The sequence below is a fragment of the Peromyscus leucopus genome, chromosome 3, assembly GCF_004664715.2.
Source record: "Peromyscus leucopus breed LL Stock chromosome 3, UCI_PerLeu_2.1, whole genome shotgun sequence".
NCBI classification, from domain to species: domain Eukaryota; kingdom Metazoa; phylum Chordata; class Mammalia; order Rodentia; family Cricetidae; genus Peromyscus; species Peromyscus leucopus.
The window spans coordinates 103026788-103047315 of NC_051065.1; the positions used below are offsets into that span (position 1 = coordinate 103026788).

The 20528-nt window shown below is 44.3% G+C and overlaps 2 protein-coding genes across 2 annotated transcripts in view; both read left to right on the forward strand.

Annotated features, from left to right (window-relative positions):
- Positions 1–6660, forward strand: part of Anxa4 (annexin A4) — a 58639-nt gene extending 51979 nt beyond the window's left edge. The window contains exons 11-13 of the mRNA XM_028853853.2: positions 621–679; positions 1973–2095; positions 5697–6660. Of these exons, the coding sequence (XP_028709686.1) occupies positions 621–679; positions 1973–2095; positions 5697–5756 (242 nt within the window). The 3' untranslated portion in view covers positions 5757–6660. The remainder of the gene's footprint in view (positions 1–620; positions 680–1972; positions 2096–5696) is intronic.
- A 3346-nt stretch (positions 6661–10006) lies between these two features.
- Gmcl1 (germ cell-less 1, spermatogenesis associated) overlaps positions 10007–20528 on the forward strand; it is a 39179-nt gene continuing 28657 nt past the window's right edge. Inside the window, exons 1-2 of the mRNA XM_028853872.2 lie at positions 10007–10426; positions 19082–19205. Coding sequence (XP_028709705.1) covers positions 10173–10426; positions 19082–19205 — 378 coding nt within the window. The 5' untranslated portion in view covers positions 10007–10172. The remainder of the gene's footprint in view (positions 10427–19081; positions 19206–20528) is intronic.

The window sequence follows — 20528 nt, forward strand, 5'->3', positions numbered from 1 at the left end:
CTGATTTTTAAGTTTTTTTTTATTGTATGGGTGTTTTGCCTGCATGTATGTCTGTGTATCATGTGCATGTCTTGTACCCTCAGAGGTCAAAAGAGGGTGTCAGATCCTTTGAAACTGGACTTACAGGCAGTTGTGAGCAATCATGTGAGTGCTGGGAATTGAACCTAGTCCTCTGCAAGGACAAATACTCTTAACCCCTGAGCCGTCTCTCCAGCCCCCTCACAACTAATTTATACGGCAGATGGAATAATCATTTTGGAACAATAAGCCACCCTCGCTTTGATGGCCATCCTTAATGACTTCTCCAGGAACTTGAGAAGCCGGGGATCCTTCCTGTCTGTATGAGAGGGGCCTGGAGTGCAGACTATGTTCAGGAAGTGCTGCTTGGCTTAAATGGGTTTCGCAAAGCAAGCAGGAAATATTTCTTGAGACTTCGTAGAAACAGAATAACTGTCAGTTTTCTTTGTTCTTGGATTTTTTTTTCTGTAATCTTTTCGTTCTTCTTTTTATGGAAATAGAGATAATTTATTAAGAGAAGGGAAGCACTCCTGAGAATGGGAGTGGCCTGGTGGGCAGGGGCGTGGCCTGTGCTCACCTCCTGTCATTCATTTTCTCCACAGTGAAGTGTATGAGGAACAAACCTGCATATTTTGCTGAACGGCTTTATAAATCCATGAAGGTAAATGGCTTCACGTTTATCACTCGAAAGAATGTGGCATATTTTTTGTCCACCTTCTTGGGTTTGCCACCCAAATTCCACCCTGGAACAGCCAACCCGACTCCATGTTGTATCCCTCCCTAAATACTGTTGCTGTTCATGCTGAGTGCTGTTCTCTGTGTGCTTGTGATGTACGGAACCATGTTCCCGGGGCCTTACATGTATGGATTAATTTATCCCCCAAAGAGAAGCAGGGGCACAAACTGTCCTGTTTCACAAGGGGAGAAACTGAGGCATACAGAGTATACAAGTTTGTTTGCACTGTTCATGGAGGAGGAAGTGCCCCAAGGAGGCCAACTCGAGCTTCAGAGCCAGGTTCCCAGATCTGTGTTGGGCCCTGTGTAGCTAGCCCTGCCAGGAACCCCAAGGGGGACAGGAAACCAGGAAGCCAAGTGCTTTGGTTTTCTTGTTGTTCTTCAGAGACAAGTTCTCATGTAGTCCAGGCTGGCCTAGAATTCTCTTTGTAGCTGAGGATGGCCTTAGACTCCTGATCATCTTGCCTCAGCCTTCCAAGTGCTGGGATCACAGGCCTGTGCCATCTTACCTGGTGGGGAGTCTTTGCTCTTAAAGAATATCTGTCCTCAGAGAAAATAAAACATGCAGAAAACACGATAAGACGGAATGGAAGACAGTAGTTCAACACCCACTATTATAGGAGTACAAAGGACAGAGTATAGTTCCTCATATTCTTGAGGGAGGATTTGAAAGAACATACAAGGAAATTGGAGCCAGGCATGCTGACACACACCTGAAATTCTAGCTCTTGGGAGGCTGAAAAAGAAGGATTGCTTAGTTTGAGGCCAGCCTGAGCTCTATGGCAAGGCCTTGTCTTAGTAATAAAAGAGAGAGAGGAAGGAAGGAAGGAAGGAAGGAAGGAAGGAAGGAAGGAAGGAAGGAAGGAAGGAAGGAAGGAAAGAAAAGAAACAAAACCAGCTTGTTCTGTTTAAGCAGAACCTTGAGGGAAGCTTTCCACAGGGCGGGGGGGGGGGCATGGTAGATGACACAGGGCTGCTGAACAGCACAGAGCCTGTCTTTCCTGTCTTTGGAAAGACACAGCCATGTCTTCAGGTCAATGCACAGTGTTGGAAAGTTGGGCTGTGTCAAGCCTTGCATCCTAAATTAAGGCATGAGGATGCTCCTCGGCCTCCCAGGTCATAGAGCCAAGGATGCTGTGGTGGAGTCTCTGCCGCCTTGTCTTGCCTTGCTGGACCACGAAGAGTATCCCCTGATGCAAGCTCTGGCTCCCTTCCCCAGGGCTTAGGCACTGACGACAGCACCCTCATCAGAGTGATGGTTTCTCGAGCAGAGATTGACATGCTGGACATCCGGGCAAACTTCAAGAGGCTCTACGGAAAGTCTCTGTACTCCTTCATCAAGGTAGGATGCCACAGGGAACACAGGGCTGGCCTGGCTGGGCAGCAGCACTGGTTCCTCCTCCTTGGCATGTCATTCCCAATGAAGATGGCCCCCTGCCTCAGGGATTCCAGGCTTCTTCCTTTCTCACTGTGTACAAGCTTGAAAAGTTTACCTTCTAAATACAGTGATAAGTTCGTGTTGGCCTCAAACAAGGATGAAAATTCCGGGGCAGTGACTCAGTACTGCTTTTATTCAAAGCATGTGTAGTATAACAAGCCCTAACATTTTAAGTAACTGACCTGTTCAAGTGAACACAGACTATGGAGAGGAAGCGTCACCCCTGACCTCAGTTTCAAACATCTTTCTACAGAAAGGTTAGAATACCAGGGCCTGGAGTGCTAAGCAGTTAAGAGAACTGACTGCTCTTTCTAGGGACCTCATTTCCATTCCCAGCACCCACATGACAGCTCACAACCACCTGTAACTCCAGTTCTAGGAATCTGACAGCCTCTTATGGCCTCCATGGGTGCTGCATACATATAGTGCTCACACACACACACACACACACACACACACACACATGTATATATATGTGTATGTATATGTATATGTAAAATGCCCAAATACAGAAAATAAAAAATAAAGGAAAAAAATGTTACCAATAACCTCACATAATTTATTCCAGTATTTGATATTGCAAACTTTAGGGTCTTTGAGATATGTAAGCTGTGTCTGTAACTAGTATACACCCCATTATTTGAGCTCTCAATGGCACTTATTATTTCTGTTTCTTCCCTCCAAGATCTGCCATCAAGGCGCCCAATAGATGGGGAAACAAATTGGACAGAAATTGTGTGCTATCATTTACTTTCTCTTGCTGGGTAAACGCCATGCCAGGAGCAACTTAGGGAAGACATAGTTTACTTTGGTGTATAGTTCCAGAGGAGGAAAGGCATGGCGGTAGGCCAAAGGAGCAGGAAGCTGGCCGGTCCCATTTGATGTGAGCACAGGAAGCAGAGTACACAGCAAATGGAGCGAGGCTAGAAAACCTCCAGGCCTGCCCTTAGTGATGCACTTCCTCCAGCAAGGCCGTACCTCCTAAAGGTTCCATAACCTCCCAAACAGTGCCACCAAAAACTTGGGGACCAAGTTTTTAAACACATGAGCCTATGGGAGACATTTCTCATTAAATAACCCACCACAAATTCCTGTAATGTACATGTTTCTTCCCACGTGGTGCTTTTCCTAAGAGGCTCCCTGTAAGGAATGGGCAGGTCCTCACAGTCGGGTCACCTGTTCTCATGTGAATACCTTCTTCACAGCACTGAGTTCTTTGACCTGTGAGGCTGACAGTAGCTGTTTCTCTAGGGTGAATACTTTTTTCTCCTTAGATCCTTGCATACAGTAATTGCAGTCACTCATGGTTCCTCATTCTTCCTCCAAAGTTCACACACACACACACACACACACACACACACTGAGGATTGAACTCAGGGCTCCAGGTTCTGTACCACTGAACTACATTCTCAACCCTTAATGAATACTTTGAAAAGCACAACGTCCTCACCTGCCTGGTAATGGCAGCAGAAGAAGCTGCGCCTAGAATCCTTTGCAGGGCCAGCAGGGTCTGCTGGAAATGTGAGAAAGTATCCCCCTCCGGCCCTACCTGTTCACTGTTCTTTACTGGGTACCAGACAGTCAGGAGTTCCAAGATGGCGTGGGTGTGGTGAAAACTGACTCACCCTTCCTAACCCCTCATTAACTCCTTTGCTTCTATAAGAAGCCTGGAGAGTCTCATAAACATGAAGCTGAGACTAATTTCCAAGAAGCTTGGGTTGCTTACCAGCAAACTTCTCATCAAGATTTGCCCTGTGAATTAAATACCCTGAAAAGTAGGAAATACACTGACCGTTTGAGAGCTGCAGGCAGTGGGGATTGAGAGAATAAATTGTCACAAAGCTTTGGAACGCCTGCCTGTGTTGGCTAGTTGTCAACTTGTCATAAGCTGGAGTCATCTGAGAATAGGAAACCTCAGCTGAGAAAATCCCCTACCAGATTGACCTGTAGGCAAGCAAGCCTGTGGGACATTTTCTTCAATGATGATTGATGGGGGAGGCCCAGTCCACTGTGAGCAGTGCCACCCCTGGGCAGGTGGCTCTGGGTCCTGGGGTGTATGAGAAAGCAAGGTTTAGCCAGCCATGGGGAGCAAGTCAGTAAGCAACACTCCTCCATGGCCTCTATCTACTTCAGTTCCTGGCTCCAGGTTCCTGCCTTGAGTTCTGCCTTGGCTTCCCTTATTGGACTGTGACCTGGGGTAGATAAGCCAAATAGACCCTTTCATCCCCAAGTTGCTTTATCATAGCAACAGAAACCTAACTGGGACAGCTCCATAAGAAGACAATGGCAACAATGCTATGCCAGTAAGCAACTTTAATACATACTTATTATTTCACAGATCAATGAGACAAATTATAATATATTACTATTCATTTTGACAGATATTAAAATTTGAACTCTTAAAGTTCCATCTCTTTTAGTGCCCATTAAGAAGTAACCCAAACTGATTTATTGGGCTTAGGGTATTGTTACTCAGTGTATACACAAGGCCCTGGGTTCAGTCCCCAGTGCCAAAAATGTAAATAAGTAAATAAATAAATAATAAGGAAAAACTATAATGTATTTATTAGGCCATAAACATTTCCATATAGAAATTATAGGACCTTTCTGGAAGGCTACTTTGCAACTCATATGAAAAGTATTAGAAAAATTCATGATATTAATCTAGTAATTTTCATTTTATGAAAATGTATTCAAAGCAAATTATGAGGAAAATTCATGAAAACTCAGCTGCAAGGTGCTTTATTCAACCAAGTTTGCTATAGTGAAACATCAAAGACCACATAAACATCTGACAATGGGGAGGGAAATGTTCTGTAATCATTAAATAATACTGTAATGAAAAAAACAGGATACAGAGGTTGGGTGTATATGGTTCATTGATAGAGCACTTGCCCACGCTTGCCTAGCATGAGGATGGTCATGGGTTCGGTCCCTGGCACCACCAAAAACAAACAGAGCAAAATGAGAGCATAGACGATTACTGTACTACAGTCTCATCACATAGGGATCTGCATGCAAAGAGGAAAGACTAGGGAACAGGAACATGTCAGAATGTTAACAACAGCGATCCATAGCTCATGGGATTATGGGTCTTTCTATGCTCTTTTAAAGTATTTTTAAAACATAGAACAAGTATTACTTTTATTTTAAAAAGATTATTATTTTTGTATATCTATGTATATGTATGTAAATGTGTATGTATATATGTGCCTCATGTGTGCCGTGCCCAAGGAGACTAGAAGAAGGTGCCAGATTGCCCAGGACCTGTAGTTAGAGGCAATTGGGACACCAAAAATCAAACTCAGGTTCTCTGTGAGAGCAAGGAGTACTCTTCGTGTCCAAGCCATCTCTCCAGCCCAAAGCATTACTTTTGTAATAAAAAAAAATTTTGAGAACCTGAGAAAAATCTAGCCATGTTTGCAAAATGAACTTAGTGATTTTGAACTGTGTAACTGTCTAAGAATCTGTTAACTGTGGGTAATTGTGATCTCCTTTCTCTCAGGGCGACACTTCTGGAGACTACAGGAAGGTTCTCCTCATTCTCTGTGGAGGAGACGACTAAAACAAGACCCAGGACAGAAGGATTCTTAACACTGATTTTTTTTTTTTAACTTCATTTTTCTGCACTGCTATTAACATTATCTCAAATGCTTATTTCCAATTAAAACGCCTCCAGTTGCCTCCTATGATCCAAACTGTGTTATTATCATCTATAATTAGTCATTTTGATGCCTTAAACCTGTACTTTCAAAGCTTTTAAGACCTAAATGGAGATTTAGAATTAGAAATTAGAATGTGCTCCATGTCTTTAGCTGATTATTTCCCCATTTGTGTTTTTGCAGAGATTGAATGCACTAAATCCTTTTGGATTTTCTTTTCAGTAAGAATTTTACAGGACAGAAGCAGTTCTCTTCCCTGAGCAGCCAGTCATTTCTTCATGTGGGACCCAGGGCATCTGTTACTGAGAATTTCCATCCGGTTTCCTATTTTACACAGTTGTGGACTGAAGTTCTCATGAGCCGCCTTTCTTTGGCTTTGTCTAACATGTTAGCTGATAGTGTTTGGTGTGGCAGGATTCATCTCCTCCTGCACTGAGACCACTTTCTCCCCAAGAAGTGCAGCAAAGTTACCAACTCATTAAACAAGTTCAATTTCAAGTGTGTCTAGTTATCACTCACGCTGAGCATTCCGAAATCAGAATGCCAAGCCTGTCCTAATCTTGCCTGAAAGTGATGAGAAAGAGCAAGGTTTGTCTGAGGTTCTTCTGGTATGTGATGCTCTGGGTTGTGGCCAACCTAAGGGAAATTTTTTTTTTCTGCTAAAAATAGTCCCTTTAGATTATTGATTTGATTCCCACTGTGCCTTTTTGATTTTATAGTCATTCAGAAATGGTGCTTTGCATGTAATCATGGAGTTTGGTTTGTATACAACGTGAGAAATTTTTAATTAAAAATGGTGACTTTAAAGGGATGTGTATTCTTTCTTTGGTTTTTCCATGTCAGAGATTTTTTTTCATCCTAAACCATGGAAGGAACTATTCTGAAGGAATTGTGATACTAAGCTTCAACATAAAAAAAAAATGGCACATTAATCATATGTTAGCCTGCTTCTATAAGACCAATGTTTACATTAGTGAGTAAGGTGGAGGCAGGAGGATCAGAGCTTCAGACTCTCCCGGCTACATAGCCAGTGTGAGGCCAGCCTGAGCACTGAGTCCCTGTCTCAAAAAAGCAAAACAAGAGCTGGGGAGAAGGCTCAGTGAGGAAGACGCTCGCTGCTCAAGCACGAGGAGCAGCGTTTGGGTCCCTGGCACCAGTGGGAAGCCAAGCATAGCCAGTGAGTGTATGCCTGTAACCCCAAAGCTGGGAGGTGGAGACGAGCAGATCCCTGGTTCGGTGGCCAGCCCTTATAGCTGAATCAATGAACTTCAGTTCAGTGGAAGACCCTGTCTCGGATGAGGATGAGGATGAGGATAGTGATGATGAGGGGGAGGATATAGTGAGTAAGACACTGATAGCAACTTCTGGTTTCTGCATTGGCAGACTCAGACACTCTCAAGTACACACACACCCAAATAAATAACATGACATTGAGATGGCTTAGTGGGTAGAGGCCCTTGCTGCCAAGCCTGACAACCTGAGTTCAATCCCCAAGACCCACAGGGTGGAGAGAACAAGGGATGGCACCCCTCTTTCACACCAAAACAAAGTAACAAACAAAAAACAACAAAATCATTAACATTTGTGTGTGCCAAACACTCCTCAATGACATCAAATAACATGGTAGCTTGCTCTCTGAAAATGAGTGACATTCTGCTCTACTCAGTGGAGCGTTTGTAGTAAATGTTACATATAAAGCCAAAAATGTAGCTCGGTGGGATAGAATCATAACTTGCTTTTCTTAGCACCACAAAGGACAAAAGTTACAGGTGTACAAAGAACACACACACACATATCCCTTTGTTCCTGCTGCAGTGGGACTGAACTTGGGTGTAGGCATCATCGACAACATGCCAGTGTGACCAGTCATTCCAATTAACACAGATTCAGGAATCGACGCTGCCACCTCAGGGCTGTGGAATCTCTACTCCAGCTTCATTATGTTTTTGGAAGCATTATGAGGTTCTTTGTTTTGGTTTTAGTAGATGTTTTACCTTTAAATGACGCCTTAGTTAGAATTTTAAAAAACAAATTTCAGAGGTCGGGACAGTGTTTTGTGGCTGAGTGCAGGTGTAAATTCAGAGGGAGGGTAGAAAGTCACAATTTTTGTGTTTATGACTAACTTTTTAGAAGTCCTACTGTGTAGCCCCTTAAGGTCCCAAAACAATGTTATTTCAGTCACCAGAATAATGAGTCAAAATTCCAAGTGTGATTTGAGACTTCTTCCCTCGGTCAGTTCTGGCCTGTTGCCAGCAGGCCTCTGGCTGGGGGGAGGGAGAGTGTGGGTATCTCTTCTTTCTCCATCCTTCCTGCTTGGGTCATAGCAGCATGGAGAAGAGCAGAGGGAATTAGGTGCGTTCTTGCCTGGCTGCCATTGCTCTGTGGTGGGGGATGAGTCCTGTGTAACTGTGGCAGGTTCTTACGGACATTCCTGTGGGTCCCCGCAGTGATACCATCACCAGGGAACCATTTACCTGAGGTTCCTTAGGCAAGACCAATATGGTTGTTTTACCTTTTAAGAATTTAGTGACACTTGAGGTCACCATGTTGTAGTCTACTTACACCAAGGCCTCTTGCACAATATTTAAGATGGCCCTATGCACACGTTTTGCATTTTGTGCATGCAGTGGATTCCCTTGCAACCGCTATTCTCTTGCTCCAATATGCACTTCAGCCTTCCTCAGCTGAGTGCCCTCAGAATTTCTCAGGCATGAATCGAAAACAAACCCTCAGTGGCCTGCCAAAAAGGAGGCCAAATGGTGCATTGACTCAGTCAGTTCTGGGGGAAATTTGGCAAGAGCTCATAAAGTTGGAAATTTCCGAGAAAATCTATTTTCGGGGATCTGCTTGATGAAGCTTTTGTGCGTAATGTTCCTATCTGTTCTGAAGGAGCACTAAGGTAGGAATAACTGAAGCCCCTCAGCGAGGAAGTAGGTAAATCACCGGTCTTACAAGGAGTGCTGACAATAACTAAAGATTAGTCCAAAGTATAGCTTTAAGAGAGGAGAAAGGTTCTGAATCATAGGTTTGGGAAGGCCTGATTCCATTTAAATTATATGTCTGAATGTGCAGCAGAAAAGAGCGTCTATGGGTATTCCTGTAGAAACATGCACAGAAATGGCATGGAGAGGGCGGGGATGTAAGCAGAGCGTGGGTACGCAAGGGGTTTTTCTCATATTTTTATCATTCTCCGTTATATCTCAATAAAGCTGAAGAGGTAAGGAGAGTGAATCAAAATAAGTGTGATAAAATTCCAAGCCTGTAGTGGGTCCGCAGGTATTTGTATTGCTCTATTTGAAACATTTCATTATAAACATTTTACTTTGAAAAGTATAGAAGGCCAGCATGGCAGCTCACGCCTCAACTCCCAGCACTCAGCGGCTTAGGCAGGAGGAGTACTGAGAGTTCCAGGCCAGCCTGGGCTTCAGAGTAAGACCCTTCTTTAAAAAAAAAAAAAAAAAAAAAAAAAAAATCGAGGCCTGGGATGTAGTTGAATTGGTAGTGGTTGCTTAACATTCACGAAGCTCTGGGTCAGATCCCCAGCAGTTAAATAGGCGGGCGATATGACACGTGCCTGTCATCCCAGCATTCAAGAGGTGGACACAGGACATCAGAAGTTCAAGATCATTCTATCTAGAGATTCGAAGGTCAGCATGTAATACAAGACCCTGACACAATAAAATAATCAAATCAAAACCAGGCAGAAGGAAGGAGCCAGGCACTAGAGGCTGACCGCGGCTCCAGACTGACGCCTGTCAACAACAACACTGGGTGAAAGCCGTCCAGCCGTGACAGCACAGTCCCAGAGCCTGGGAGGGAGGCAAGGGCCTTAATGACATGTCCATCCACAAAACTGACTGCACAGGGCTGGAGAAGACCCCGGACTCGAGGAACCTCGCGGAAAGAATCAACGACACGGGTCCCCAAATCCCTCGATGACAAGCACACAGCACCCACGCCCCTCGGTTAACGCCGGAAGCACTGAAAGTTCGCCCCACCGGGGCTGAGCTCCGCGGAGGCGTGTCCGACTCCCGCGCTTGCGCAACCATGCTGACCAGGCTCCGCCCCTGAGGCCAGCTGCCTCCGCCCCTTCCGGGGGCTCGCCGCACGCATGCGCCCTGCGGCGCGCGCTTTGTTGCGAGAACGAGGGGGCGAGGTCTTGAGGAGCCGGCCGGCTGAAGCGCGGCGGGCGGGGCGGAGGATGGAGATGACTGCGTTCTCGGCGACGGTTGGGGCTGCGCGCGAGGCGGCGGCGGAGTAGGCGGTGGGGCGTCAGGCATGGCGGGGCGGCCCCTCGGCGCTCCCTAGGCGCCGGAGCCATGGGCGCGCTGAGCAGCCGGGTGCTGCGGCCCGCGGGGCGCGCAGATCAGCCCGAGCCCACGCCCGGTTCTGGGGGCGCGGCCCGCAGGTCAGACCCGGGCGAGGATGCGGCCCACGGCTTCTGTTACTGTCCGGGCGGCCGCAAGCGCAAGCGCAGCAGCGGCACATTCTGCTACTGCCACCCGGACTCGGAGACAGACGAAGATGAGGACGAGGGCGACGAGCAGCAGCGGCTGCTGAACACGCCGCGCAGGTACGGAGCGCCCGGCCGCCGGTGCCCTTGACGGGAGAGTGCGGGGCAGCTGCGCGGGGAGGATCGGTGTGGGAGCTGAGCGCGTGCGGGGCAGACCTGGAGTCGGAGCGGGAGCTGAGCGCGTGCGGGGCAGACCTGGAGTCGGAGCGGGAGCTGAGCGCGTGCGGGGCAGACCTGGGGTCAGAGCGGGAGCTGGACGTTTGCAGACAGACCTGGGGCCGGAAGAGGAGCTGGACGTTTGCAAACAGACCTGGGGTCAGAGCGGGAGCTGGACGTTTGCAAACAGACCTGGGGCCAGAGCAGGAGCTGGACGTTTGCAAACAGACCTGGAGCCAGAGCTGGAGCTGGGCGCGTGCGGGGCAGACCTGGGGCCAGAGCGGGAGCTGAGCGCGTGCGGGACAGACCTGGGGTCAGAACGAGAGCTGGACGTTTGGGTAGACCTGGGGTAACTGCAGGAGTTGGACGCTTGCAGACAGTCCTGGGGTCAGTGCGGGAGCTGAAGAGCCTAGGCTTTTTGCACATTACCCGAAACTTCCTGTGTGTCAGAGCCTCAACCTGAGACCGAAAGGACTAACCAGAGCTTCCGCCGACCTTCCCTAGTGGGCCATTGCTTTCTGAGTGAGTAGCCACAGGAAAACTTACTGTGCATTCAGTAGCCTTCAGTCAGTATAGAGAGGAACATAGTGGTGCCTGGTATGGACACCTCTCTGTTGTCCTCTTGATGGACCAGTGATTGCACATGTGAAGATTGGCAATACTGTGCATTCCCCCTGAATAGAGAACAAAGTCTTATCAGAGTCTGCTTGTTGAGGTGGGCTGTCATCTGTGTAGGCTGCCTAAGATTTTTGAGGGAAGAGTTGAAAAAAACCATTGCTTGTGAAGTAGATGTGACTTACACCAGAATGGTTTTGTTTTGGTTTTGGGATTTTGGTTTTTGGAGACAGGGTTTCTCCGTGTAGTTTTGGTGCCTGTCCTGGAACTCTCTCTGTAGACCAGGCCGGCCTCAAACTCACAGAGATCCACCTGCCTCTGCCTCCCGAGTACTGGGTTTAAAAGCCTGCGCCACCATCGCCCGGCCCACCAGAATGTATTTTCATATAAGGAATCTGCTTGCTCTTTTTTCTCTTTTAAGGTCATTGTTAGAATCACACGGATGTAATTTTTCAATACAAATTTAAAAAGCCTATCTGCTCAGTGTTTTGCTACACACGCATTGCATTTTAGTTGACAAAAAAGTATGGGTGCTAGAGATGTGGCTCAGTTGTAGAGCTAACATGTAAATATCATAGGTAAAAAGTAGATTACTATAAATATAAACCCTTTCATTAGAGTTTTATGTGTGAATATATTTACAAGATGAATGCACAAAAATGGAAATATTACTTCACATCATAGAGTTCCACAGATTTAGCCTAGCATGGTGGTACAAGCCTGTAATATGTACACTCTGGTGCCCAAGACAGGAAGTTCTTAAGTTGGAGGTCAGCCTGAGCCAAATAGTGAGTTCAAGTCCTTCCTAGACTATATGTAGAGACCCTGGAGAGAAGGAAGAGGAAGGAGGACCTGGGGAATGTTGGAGAGAGAGAGGCCATGAGTTTCAGGACCGAAGAATGAGCACAAGTGTAGTACCTGGCCTTCCCCCCCACCCCCAATTTATTTTTGTTTATGTGTGTGTCTGTATGTGTCTGTGGGTTTGTGCACGTTTCTACAGAGTCCAGAGAGGGTGTTGGATTCCCTGGAGTTACAGGGGTGTCGTGAGCTCCCTAATATGGGTGCCGGGAGTTGTACTTGGATCCTGTGTAAGACAGTATGTGCTCTTCACCACTGAGTCACCTCTCTAGCCCCACGGTGCCTGTCTTTTGTGTACTCAGTAAGTGTTAGAACTCTTTGATGAACTGACTCTTATGTCATAAGATGTCATCTTCTTTATTTAGCCTTAGTGACTTAGTCACTCCCACCTCCTTTTGGTAATTGTTTGATGTACCTGCTCCATTTTTTCCAACCTGCATCCCACATCCCATCAACCAACCACCCCATCACTTCCCCTCCCATAACCCAGGGCCTTATCTATTCTAGGTAAGCACTTTACCGACAAGCTATAGACCCACACCATGTTTTCACTTTTTACATTTGCATACATGTACAAATGTGCTTGCATGTGGAGGCCAGAGGTCCACATTGGATCGTTCAGTATTGCTCTCCACCTTACCGTTTTCAGACAGGGTCTCTTTACTAAACTGGAAGATTACTGATTGGCTAATCTAGCCAGTCAGCAAGGTCCAAGGATCTCCTGTTTCTGCTCCTCCACCTGCCCCATTAGGATTACAGATGCTGGCAATTCCACCTGTGTTTTTTTTTTTTTTTTTGGCATCCTGGTCCCCATCCCTGCTCACCACCCCCATTCAACTCAGGTCTTTGTACTTGAAAAGCACTTTATTGTGTGAGTGATCTGCCTGGCCCATTTGTGTATTTGTATTTAAGATAGGTAAGTATACAGCATATAGTTAAGTCTTGCTTTTTTTAAAATCCAATAAGACAGTCTATGCCCTTTGATTAGTATGTATACCATGTATGTTTGATGTAATTGTTGAAATGTATGACAGAGCCCATTTTTAAAAGGAGAAACAGTAATCTGAACAAGGAAAATATAAATCTTAATAATAAAGAACAGGAAATAACTATTATGGACAAAGTATAAAGAGAAAAGATCTTTAAAATATATATATATATATGTATATGTATATATGTGTGTATATATGTATGTATGTGTGTATACACACACACAGGAATAGGCCCAGCATTGTGGCACATACCTATAATCCTAGCACTCAGGAGGCTGGGACAGGAGACTCACAGGTTCAAGGACAGCCTAGGTTATGTTGTGAGACCCTGTTTCAAAAGAAAATGCACGTCAGACTTTAGAGTGTGTGTATAGTGGGAGGTGTCTGACTGAAGAGCTGAAGGGTAAGAAGATGCTTGGATCTGTGATTGTGTTTGCTGGTTCTGATTCCCTTGTCAGGTTCTCGTGTGCTTTCCCACCTCAGCAGAGCTGCTTGTGAAAAGCTTCAGCGTCTATGCCCACCCCTCAGCTAAACCTTTTGCTAACTTCCTTTTTCATGAGCAAAGCTGTTAAAATTCACATTGTTCAGCAGATTCTCTGCATCTTGTCCACAGGTTGTCTGTAAAAAATGGAAATCTAGTGAACAATGTGTAATTATAACTGTGTAAAGGTCAGTCAATGATGTTGGGCGATGGACAAGGCTTACAGATCACACTTCATAGGCCTAATGCCAGCGGGAAGCATTTGCTAGCCTCATGGATAGACTGAATCTTTCACCTTTTGGAACAAAGTGTCACTTATCCTAGGCTAGCCTCTGGGCTAGCCTCAAACTCAATATAGTAGTGCTTGGATTGAACCCAGGGCTTCATAGATGCTAGGCAAGCACTCGGTCAGATGAGCTACATCCTTAGTCCCTGGAACCTTTTCTGACCTCCTGTCAAGTGCTTCCAGTTGGGCTGTTTCTGTTTGTATTTTATTTACATAAATAGCTACGTTTATTTATGTTTGAGGGAGGCATGTGCACAGAGATCAGAAGACAACTTGAGGGAGTCAGTTTTCTCCTTGCGCCTTAAATGTGGATTTAAGGGTTGGAATTCGTGTCTTCAGGTGTGGTGGGCAAGGCCTTTACCTGCTGAGCCATCTCACCCGGCCCCCACCCCCTTCAGTGTCTCACTGTGTAGCTCTGGCTGGCCTGGAAGTCACAGTGATCTTTCTGCCTCTGATCCACCTCCCTGGTACTGGGGTTGAAGTCAGTGCCACCATGCCTGACCTGGCCCCCTTTTTAAAAGGAGTTTATTGTCCTAGAGTTTCCAGCTGCTTTTTTTACCTCCAATGATAAAATGATACTCTTTCATCATGTCTTGAGATTTTCTCAATCTTTTGCGGTAGCCTTGCATAGAACCCATCTTTGAACCCTAGACCTCCTACAGGGTCCCACCCTTTTACTCCAGTTTGTACCTGCCTGCTTCTAATTATTATAACTGGGACTTTGACCTCCATCTCTATGAATGGACTGTGGTTTTCAGTAGCTTCTCCCCTTTTCTTCCTCATTTCAGTGAACTACATCTTCAAGTATTTTCTCATGAAAGAGTGGAGAAAGGTGATCATTTTTGCTTATATAATATAAACTTAGTCTTGTTTTTTTTCCTTTGACTGATTATGGTACTTTATAGGACTTCCCATATCTTTAAACATCTCTTTTTTTATAGTTTTTATTTTTGAAATTAAAATTTAATTACGTTGTTTTCCTCATTCCTTTTAACCTTTCCCCTGTACCCAACCCACTCCTGCTGTCTCTCAAATACATGGCCTCTATTCCCTCTAAATATATAATACATCCTGTTTAGTCTGTATAATGTTGCTTGTACCAATGTGATTTGGGGCTGACCACTTGGTACTGGATAATCAGGTTAAGGGTCCTTCCTTGGGTCAGACTATTTCTCCAGCTCTCAGCATTTCCCAGTTGCCTGTAGTTCTTCATCTAGAGCTGAGGCTCAGTGACATTTCCTCTTCCAGGTTAGTGTGTCTGTTGGTACATCCTTTTCAGGTCTTGTTTAGGCAGCTATGTCGGTGAGGCAAACTTCCTGTACCTCTGGTTCTTACAATCTTTCTTCCCCTCTTCCTCTATATTCCTTGAACCTTAGGTGCAGAAGTTGTATTGTAGATAAACATCTACTTTTTAAAAAAATATTGTATTTTTACTTGGTGTGCATGTACATGTGTGTACACATTCCATGTAGAGGTCAGAGGATGGGAAATTGATTCTCCCATTCCACCATGAAGGTTCCAGGCATCAATCACACTTGAGCCCTTAGACTTGGCAACAGGTACCTTTATCCACTCAGCCACCTTTATCCAATGATGATGATACTAGTTTTCTAGCCTAAGATGGATGGAGATTTTGACCCTGGTCCAATTCGTTTTCTTTTTAAGTGACCATATTTTTTTGTCCTCTGAACTTTTGAAAGTCTTTTTCTTTGGTGTTTTAGAACATAATGAGTGCCTCTTATTATGAGTCTTTGGACAGCTTGGTAGTTGGTGAATCCTGACAATCCAGAGACTCAAATGCGTGTATTTAAGTATCTCTTTCTTGTTCTGAGTAATCCTTTGCTACTGCACCCCATTATCATTTTATAAGCATAGTCGTTTGAGAATTCCAAGCATATGAATATGCATTTTTGAAAATTCCTGCTTCCTTGTGTTGTGAGTTTCCGTTGGGACTCTGGCTCTTTTTCCCTTAACTTTTGTTTAGTGGTATTTCTAGTTAATTTCAGCTATGGACTTGACAGCCTAGTGGTATGTGAGGGAGTCTGAATTGGAACACGTCTTGAAGCATGTGGGCATTTTCTTGATTGCTAATTGATATCAAAAAGCTATTCTTAGTTGTCAACTTGACTCCATCTGAAATTAACTAAAACTCAAGAGGCTGGGTACACCTGTGAGGGATTTTTTCTTAAATCATTTGAAGTGGGAACACTTCAAATTTTATTTGAAATGTTTTAATCTTATTTGAATTTATTTTAATCTTTATTTTTTTTAATCTTGATCTTTTGAGTCTAGAAGATACACTTTTAATCCAGATCTTTTGAGGTAGGAAGATACACCTTTAATCTAGGCCGCACTTTCTGGGCAGCCTCATGAACTGAACTGGGTTTTTTGACTTTCTGTTGGTAGACTAGCTGGACCACAGCCTGTAAACTATTCTATTAAATCCCCTTTATAAGTGTGTGTGTGTGTGTGTGTGTGTGTGTGTGTGTGTGTGTGTGTGTGTGTTTTCTAGAGAACCTAACTAATGCAATGCTGATTCCAGACGCAGGGTGAGACAGTAGCTTTCTCTTGCTTTGTTTCATGACAGTCTCATTCAGACTTGCTCTTTAGCCAAGACTGACCTTGAACTCTTGATCTTCCTGTCTTAGGAGCACTGAGGTTATGGGTATGCACCACCATACCCAGTTTCTTCTCCTGTTGCTGTGATTAAACGCCCTGACAAAACAGTTTGGGAAAGAAGTGGTTTATTTTAGTTCACAATTCCAGTTTACAGTCCATCATTTCAGGGAAATCAAGGCAGGAACTGGAAGCAGCTGGCACATTGTATGTAATCAAGAGCAGAGAACAATGAATTAACACATGCGTACTCTGCTTCCTTCGTATTTACACAGTTTAGAAACCTTTTTAGAGAATGGTATCACCCACAATGGGGGTCTTCCCACCTTAATTAACATAGTCAAGATAACCCAGAGATAAACCCACAGTCCAACCCAATTCAGACATTAAATCTCTCCTTGAGATTTTATTCTTAAGTGAATCTAGATTGTGTCAAGTTAACAATTAAAACTATCACACCCAGCAATTTTTTTTTTCTAGAAAGAGATTTTAAAAGGGTTTGTTGTTGTTGTTTTTATTTTTATGTGTGCACACGAATCATGTGCATGCAGTAGTACCTTCAGAGGCCAGAAGAGGTCACCAGATCTCCTGGGACCTGGAGTTACAGACTTGTGAACAGCCATGTAGATGCTGGAAATCAAACCAAGGTCCTCTGGAAGAGAATCCAGTGTTCTTAACCACCAAGCCATCTGTCCATCCCCAGAGATTTTAAAAAGTTTAACTACTAGAAAAGCTATCAGAAGTCATCAGAAACTTTAAGATAGGTTAGCCTGGGCTACAGATGGCTCAGCGGTTAAGAGCTCTTGCTTCACTCTCACGAGAACTGCAGTTCATAGATGAACCCAGCACCCATGTACCAAACCAGGTGTGCTGTGCACGCCTGTAACTTCATCTCTGGGGGAAGGCAGGGAGGGAGACAGGGACTGGAGGATCGAGGGGGATTTCTGTTTTCCAGCTTACCAGAATACATAAGCTCCAGGTTCAGGGAGGTGGAGCCGGGCAATATCGGCCCATGCCTTTAATCCCAGCACTTGGGAGGCAGAGGCAGCTGGATCTCCGAGTATGAGGCCAGCCTGGTCTGCAGAATGAGTTCCAGGACAGCAGGGCTATACAGGGAAACCCTGTCTCAAAAAACAAACAACAAAAAAGCAGGTAGAAGTTGATAAAGGAGGACTTCTACTGCCTTCTTGTGACCTCTTCATGCACAAGCATGCGCACCTACACATGTGAATGCATGTATACAGATGTATAGACACATAAGTAAATGACATCTTTAAAATTACGTATTTTAAAATTAGATCATCCCTTGCTGGCCACCATTCTCTTACTTACACCTGGAGGAGAGATTGAAAACTTTCTCTTTCTTTCTTTCTTTCTTCCTTCTCTTCCTTCCTTTCTTCCTTCTTTCTTTCCTTCCTTCTTTCTTCTTCCTTCCTTCCTTCCCCCTCCCTCCCTCCCTCCCTCCCTCCCTCCCTCCCTCCCTCCCTTCTTTCTGTCTTTCTTTCTTTCTTTCTTTCTTTCTTTCTTTAAAGTCAGGGTTTCCATGTAGTCTAGGCTGGCCTCGAACTTGCTATTAGCAAAATAGGGCTTTCAGCTCCAGGTTTTCCTTCCTATACCTCCTCAGTGCTGGGCGCGCAGACTTGCCCCTTTATACCTGGTCTATCCAGGGGTGAGGATTAAACCCAAGGGCCTTGTGCATGCAATGCTAGCACTCTGCCAACTGAGCCATGTCCTCAACTCCATGGCTGCCAAGCTTTTAAAATTCAGTTATTTTACTGAAGTAAGTGTGATGCAGAAGTCTAATCTATTTGCAGATATAATAGATAATAGGTGGTGAATAGGTGGTGCTCTGGGGGGTGAGGTTACAGAGTGTCCATGTTTCTTAGCTCTGCCCTTAACAGTGACCTGTAATATGCTTATCCTTTGAGCATAGTTTTGAAAAACTTCGATCTAGGGTTGCAAATCATTTGTCTAGTGGGGAAAAACAATGAGTTTAAAATTAGTTTTAACTAGTTTAGTTTGAAATAAGCTTGAATGTAATTTTTTTTCTTTTTTTGTGTTGCTGAGGATTGAGCTAGGGCCTTAGGCATTAAGGCAAGCACTCTGCCAACTGGATTGTAGTTGAGTAACAGTTTGCTGCAGCAATATTGAATCTTCCATAGCACTGGTTTCTTTCTTTGTTTTGTTTTGTTTTCAAGACAAGGTTTCTCTGTATAGCCCTTGCTATCCTGGAACTCGCTCTGTAGACCAGCTGGCCTTGAACTCACAGAGATCCACCTACCTCTGCCTCCCAAGTGCTGGGATTAAAGGTGTGTGCCACCACCTTTTTTGTCTCATAGCGCTGGTTTCCAAACAAGGAAATAAGTAAAGTGTGATTGCTGATGTGCCTTTATTTATTTAGCAAATAACTTAAATTGATTTAGAACCAACAACTTGTAAAGGGTGGCTAGAGATATCACCCTCTTGCCTCACCCATCTGCTGTTAGTAAGAGCACCCAGCGTAGCCTCTGTTGACCTGCCTGCCTCTTCCTCCTCATTCACACAGTGGGTAAGTTGGACCTTACAGAAACAGGACAAAAGGAGACTTGACTGTATATGAAGATCAGTGAAATGTATGCATGTTTTAATGTGTTGGCACTGGACAGGGCCTAGTGATGCTAGTGCTCTCCCACAAAGCTGTTTGCTTATATGATTTTGTGTTTTCTTAACAGGAAAAAATTAAAGAGCACATCTAAGTACATCTATCAAACGTTGTTTTTGAATGGTGAGAACAGTGACATTAAGATCTGTGCTCTAGGTGAAGAGTGGAGCTTACACAAAATCTATTTATGTCAAGTGAGTATTTCACTGGTGTTTTAGGCACTGGCGAGCTGCTTGGAGAAGTTTGGGGTCTCTGGAGTATGTTCTGCTATTTGGCTGGATTTCATAGTGCGCTCTCACCTAGTGAAGCATCTGCTGGAAAGAAAGATGGTGGGCCCTGCAAGTGAAAGCTGGCTTCAGCCTGCAAAACAGGTTTTAAAATTCTTGGTCATACTACTCACTGTTATGTAGGCTGGAGTTTCCCTCCCGCAAGTGCTCCCATTATAAATGCTCAGCCAATAGTTCAAGCTTGTTACTAGCTAACTCTTACATTTTAAATTAACTCATTTCTATTAATATATATGCTGCCACATGGCTCGTGGCTTTATCTGTCCCGTATGTCTTGCTTACTCTCTCTCTGGCTAGTGACTCCTCTCTCTCCGCCCTTCTTCATCCTAGCACACTTAGTTTGGTTGTCCCACCTAAACTTCCTTCCTGACTACCAGCCAGTCACCCTTTTATTAAACCAATTTGAATGACAGATCTTTACAGTATTCAAAAGGATTATTCCACAGCATTTCCCCCTTTTTGTCTAATTAAAAAAAGGTTTTGAGCACCATTTGTAGGTGGACTTTTATTTCCAGGCTACCAGTTTCCAAATAACAAACACAGAGACTTATTATTAATTGTAAATACTCGGGCCAATAGCTAAGGCTTGTTACTAGATAATTCTTACATTTTAAATTAACTCATTTCTATTAATTATATGCTGACACATGGCTCATGGCTTTACCTGTCCTCCAGCATGTCTTGCTCCCTCTGCATCTCGTCACCACTCTTCTGATTCCACACTTCTTCCCAAAATTCTCCTAGTCTGGCTCTCCCACCCAATCTCTCCTGCCCAGCTATAGGCCAGTCAGTTCTTTATTAACCAATGAGAACAATACATATTTACAGTGTACAAAAGGATTAGTCCACACTCTGTTGCCTCTTAGTTGTCAAGAAGTTTGTTTTAGTACCTTTGCTGAAAAATGGAAGAATTGAGGAGAAAATCTGTAACGTTAAGGTTATTAAATTTCTTTTATAACGATTTGAATATGTTTCTCTGAAATACTGCTCTTTGTAGGAAGTGAATGGGAAGTTAATGGTTTTGTGTATCTGCAGGTTCCACAATCTCAGAAGTAATAACTCTGTATTACAAATATTTGGGAAAAAGACAGTTGCATCTGTACTGAACATATAAAGCTTTTTGTCACCCCCTAAAAAACTGTGTAATTATTACATAACATTTACATTGTATTAGGCACAAGTGACCACATTTAAATCACAACTTTTTTTGTTTTTGTTTTTGAGACAGGG